Genomic DNA, 5,394 nt, shown 5'->3' with positions numbered 1-5,394 from the left:
AGATAGGGATATAAATAAATTAATGCAATAAATTTGTTCTTTTGACATTAATAATAGTAACAAAATTATTTTTTCTCTTAGTGATATCTCGCTAATGTTTAGGTGTTTGACTCGTAGGTTATAATTGCATGAAATAATATTAATTATTTTTTTATAAAAAATGCTTCTAATTATAGCGATAGACAAAAGCAGTTCGAGGTGCGTTAATGCCGCAAAGCAATCAACAAATTAATGACAAACGAGATCATGTAAACACGCAGAACGCACGATGTAATTGCATTCGCTCCTTTGATTCTGTCCTAGTTCTGGGTCTATTTAACAATCGTGTGCATACGCAGTAACCGTGTAAGCATCTGCTTGCAACATTCGACGCGCAAATTGTTTTAACGCACTCAATAATCGACAATTTATGCGAAAATAGAACCGACGTCAAAATAAACTCGTCTCAATTTCCACGTATACATATATCGCGCGTGCAGTTTTCGAAAAGGTCGTTTTACTTTTTTTTCTTTTTAAATAACTCGCGCATGTTAGGTTTTAAATAACGTGTTGAGGCTGACAAACAGACTTGCCGTGATTTGCTCTTCACGGATGTGTCAGCTCGGATAATTCTTTCGTTTATCGCAAATTACGGGACTCAAACCGCGTGGAAAGTTATTGCGCCTGTGGCTGACACGGAAAATTCACGGGTTAACGTTATACGGACGGTAACGGGATAGTACAAACGCGCGTTTACCGTATACTGCTTGTCACGAGCATCATGCGGCGTAGTAATTATGTACGTGTATATCAAAATAGAGACAATGCAACATTTACCACGCATGATTGGCAAAGCCTGCATAATGCATTGGGCAAGCCCAGGTGCGCGTCGATTGCGCACGTTGCATTTATATGCGGTTATCGTGCGCCCCAATACAAAGAGCCGAATAAGGCATACACGCTAACCAGATATTCTACTCTTAAACAGGTGATATTGATTTCAACAGGTCAGGAAATGCGTTGCAATTCTAAATTTAAAGTTTTCGCTACTTTCGATTAAAGTACTATAATATGTATAATAAGAGATGAAGCGCCAACTCTACCCCCACTCTGCCATCGCCGCCATTTTGATCCCAGATAGTACTCCGCTCTTTAAAGAGTATTAGAGCACCACACATTTACAAAAACGTAAAATTTGTTTAAGAGGATTATATTTATAACACATAAGTTATTTAAGTACAATATTTCCTAAAATCTTTCGGGAATTCGATCGGGAATCAAAACAACTTAAAATCTTGCTTTTCTTTTACTTTGCAGCCACTACCTACACAGTACTTCGTCATCTAAAATAGAAATTGAACAAAGAAACGAGTTATAATGAGAATTACATATTTGTGTGCTGTTGGGTATAAATAAGGTGCCCAGTGAAGTCTCATGCATTTATGTTTTTCTACTTACCGTGGTTACAAAAATAATGTACCGTTTTATTCGATCACAATTATAAGTTTTATCTCTATGCGCGAAACTGTAGGATCAACATGGCGACTGTGACCGACCAATCAGCAAGTAGGAACAAGTTGGCGCGTCTCTTATTATCTAGGATTCTATTTTCGATGTCCATCGATGTCGCCGCGTCATTTAAAACATCTTACGTTATTTTATGTGCCATTTCCTTAATTTCGCGAATGATTTCGCGTTTTCGAGTTTACGCTCTCGAGGGACAGCGGTCTTTCTCGGCGTGAGGGAGGACAGAATCATCAACCGCGCCGAGGGATATCGACAAATGTACTCCCAGCTTTGCGATACCTGTCTCATTGTCAGTTGCGTCGCGCCCATTTGTGGCAATCGCATCGCGAATTGCATCGACAGGAAGCGATCGAATACGGCGCAATGTAATTCGATCTCGAGACAGCCTGATGCTGAACTGGTTTCGCGCCAATTTAATTGGCCACGTCATTATGCGCCATCAACGGCTGTACCGGCGCGGCGCGGTAGCATTGAACGGACGAGATTGAAAGAGCGCGAGAAAAGTTGTTTGACGGATCGCAAATAGATCACGTCGATGAACGAACGTTCTATTTCTGTCAGATTACCAGCGATTTCGGGTTTGATTGACGTCATAATAGGATCGACGATCCTATTCATGTCACTCGCTTTTGCTCCTCCTCTCAACGGATTGACCTTCTCGCGTTACGTATCGATATATTAGAGTATCAGCTAATGATGTCCGAAAACGAAATAACACACGCGTATCTGACGCCATTCCGGTCTATCAGACTGGAAATTATATTTGGTCGTCGTCGCAGAAAGATAAGGGCTAACTATACAAGTTTGTTTTCGTTCGGTTGCTCAGAACGTATGATTGTTTGTGGAATCTTACGAGGAAACATTTCACGCGGTATATACACTCCGTGACGAAATTATAAAACCAGTCCCTATTTAGAGAATTTTATTATATTGAGAAATTTTAACTCCATTGTTGGTATCGGTGGTATTTCTATGTTCAAAACGTTGCTGTACGCCATGTTTTAAGAAGTATATACAACAAATACAACCACAAGTAAGCAAAATATATATTGTGACAAAATTATAAAATCATTTAACATTTTGAACATTTATTTTGTACTATGCTTCGGGCGGGAAACGGTATTAGATCTACGAGGCCTGTACAAAAAGTATCTAGCCTGATTTTTTTTCACGCTAACGAAGGATGATGTAAGTATGGCAACTGCGCGTACTCGTAGAAGGGACCTACCTGTTACAGACTTTTGTAAGCATTCAGCGGCTGTAAGTCGCACGAAAATATCTGCCATTACAGTATACGTAGCAGACTTAACTCACAAATGGAAAGTGGCAAATAGCGCTGCACCCCGCGCGCTACTTTATACCCGTTAAATTAATTACATTTCACGAAAGGACGTGGGAGAGAGATAGCAAAATATAGTTTTAACGAGGAACGTTTCAGAGTGGCGCGATGGGTATGCGCGGAAAGCGCTGCAATATATCGATAAAAAGTTAAATAGTGGTAAAGCGACGTGTACCGACTCTAAACGAGTAGTACGCAATATTTCTTTTTCTTTTCACAGTGAAGTAATTGTATAGTTTAAATGTTTTATTGCGTTACACCGGTGAGCTATTATGAAGCTTTAGTATTGCAACACGGATGGAGCGAGCGAATTCTTTCACTGGTAGCAGGCGACTTCTGCTTTAAAACTCATTCTAGACACGATTACATCCCCACGATAATCAATTCAGAATCTCATTATTTTCCAAAGTTGATCCGCAATCAACGAACACCCTTTCGCGAGTTTTGCGTAGAAGTCATCTCTCCCCTACGATGAACCACTGCCTCCTAATTTCCCCTGGGAACCTAATAAACGAAAAAAGTTGGACAGCATGTAAAGGTGAAAGGTAACGAGAATAATCGGAAATTCGTCAAACACGCGTAACGGTTATCAATTCTAACGATAGATTTTCAATATCGATCGAATTTTGAATAAAGCGCGATTGTTCCTGTCTCGGTCGGCATTTATCGAAAACGCATCTCATAATTTATGGCCCGTCGTGTTGACCTCGCAATATCGCGAATTCGCTCGCTGCGTACACCGCGAACGAAGAACGGCAAAAGCAGCGCAATGACACAATGCGAGTCCCGCGACTACCTTCCGCCTGTCTCTGCGGGCCGCGTATAGCACCCAGATTATGTACGATGCCATTATAATAGCGGGTACGCACACACCCGCTATGGTGGATGCACCCCGTAGAAACAGATGATACAGCCCGAGCAACGTAAATGCGAGGGCCGTTCCACCCGCGACGTATCTTCCGGTACGACGACGATCCTCCTGACAACAGAAATATCGCATACGCATATTTAATAAACGTTACTTACGGGCAGGTTTTATCGCGAATATTCGTTTTGTATCTCGTGGTCCAACGCGACTTTAAAGCATAGTCTACAACGTGCTCTTTTAGAATTATTTTTATCCGCTATGACGTGTCTCGTCGTTGGAGAAGACCATTGATATATGCAAACATCGCCATTTTTAAACATGATTTATCTTACAATGCAAATAGTACGCGATATAATAGTGGGAATTTTTTTTAGAAGATGATACACATTGCTTTTCAAGACCATCGCATCGTTTCAGTCTTTTCATTCATATTTATTTAACTTAGCTCAAGGATATGTACTATACGAGGAAACCTGGAAAAGTTTAAAAGTTTTAATTGAAATAGTCTAAAAGTGCTCCCAGTAATGTCGTTGAAACAAAAGCAGAAAAATCCTCCACTTTGAAAAGATAATTTAGATGAAAGAATTTTATTCAAATAAATTCCGCCTAAATTGTTAAAGGGAACATGCACGAACGTTCTGTGTCGTGTTCACCAGGCGATAAACAATTAACCGGCAAGCGATAAAGCGTGCGCTTCCGTTTCGGAGCAGATGTGCGAAACAAATTACGCGCGCCGCTTTACGAAGACGCGTATTTAGCCCAGAATTCATCTATTTAACCCCGGTTTTAACACGCAGCGTTTGCAAGCGACAAGCGTGAGCATTAAATTCTCACGCGGGCGATCGCGTCAAAAGTGACAGATTCATTTCCATTCTCCCCTTCTCGCGTGCGTTAATTTCACCCTCTTTAACGTGCGATGGTTCACGTTTTGTCTCTCTTTTCTTTTTCCTTTTACTGAATCGCGCAGCTGCGATAATTCACGTGAATCTAATGCGCTTACACTTGGCGCGAGACACTACCGTGTCTCGTGATCTGACAGTGCTCAAACACCTTGCTCCGCGCTATCGCATTCAAATTGTATTTCCACCGGACGCAGCATGAGATAATGTCCATCGAGCATTTTACTCGCGAACAAGTAGAAACGATATAGTCGAACGGTAAAATCTAAACGTGTCCTTCTCAGTCGTCGATTTAAAATTCACCGCATGTAGCCAAACGAGATGATATTACGGTATAATGTATCTGTTGCAGCAGTTATTCTGCGGTTATAAGATCACCGCTGCGAATGATGTTCTTTTGGAAAACCAACCGATTGTGCGAGAGCATTAAGGGTGTCCCTCGACGAAGCGTCCGACGATCTAAGCGGCATGGCACTGACAGTGACATACAATTTATTCCACTATTAACCCAGAGGACACTTTGTCACAAAAGTAATCCAATTTGGTGATACGTAGCACAGTCTGTCGCCGAGTCATAAAACAGTCTTTGCCATTCCGGAGAATTTTCATCCGCGATTATAAACGCGTCCCTGATTACAGCAGCTTAAACGGAATAGAAAGTCAGTAATTGTCACTCTGCAAATTCGGCATTTAACGTAAAAAGACTTAACTTTTAAGGGGATGCTAGAGTGTTTCTGCACTTTTGCACCTTTCTAACCTAGAAACTGTCAGTTCACGGAAAC

General features: G+C 41.2%; 1 protein-coding gene across 1 annotated transcript in view; it reads right to left on the bottom strand.

The window, feature by feature from the left end:
- The window catches only part of LOC105562110, a 7,218-nt gene extending 1,887 nt beyond the window's left edge, over positions 1-5,331 (bottom strand). Inside the window, exons 1-2 of the mRNA XM_012012659.1 lie at positions 5,023-5,331; positions 3,642-3,824 (exon numbers count right to left, since the gene is read on the bottom strand). Coding sequence (XP_011868049.1) covers positions 3,642-3,824; positions 5,023-5,082 — 243 coding nt within the window. The 5' untranslated portion in view covers positions 5,083-5,331. The remainder of the gene's footprint in view (positions 1-3,641; positions 3,825-5,022) is intronic.
- Positions 5,332-5,394: the final 63 nt, after the last annotated feature.

This window comes from Vollenhovia emeryi, unplaced genomic scaffold, assembly GCF_000949405.1.
Source record: "Vollenhovia emeryi isolate VEMERY1.0 unplaced genomic scaffold, V.emery_V1.0 DF939195.1, whole genome shotgun sequence".
NCBI classification, from domain to species: Eukaryota; Metazoa; Arthropoda; class Insecta; order Hymenoptera; family Formicidae; genus Vollenhovia; species Vollenhovia emeryi.
The sequence above is the reverse complement of the archived record's forward strand: the minus strand, read 5'-3'. Positions and strand labels throughout refer to the sequence as shown.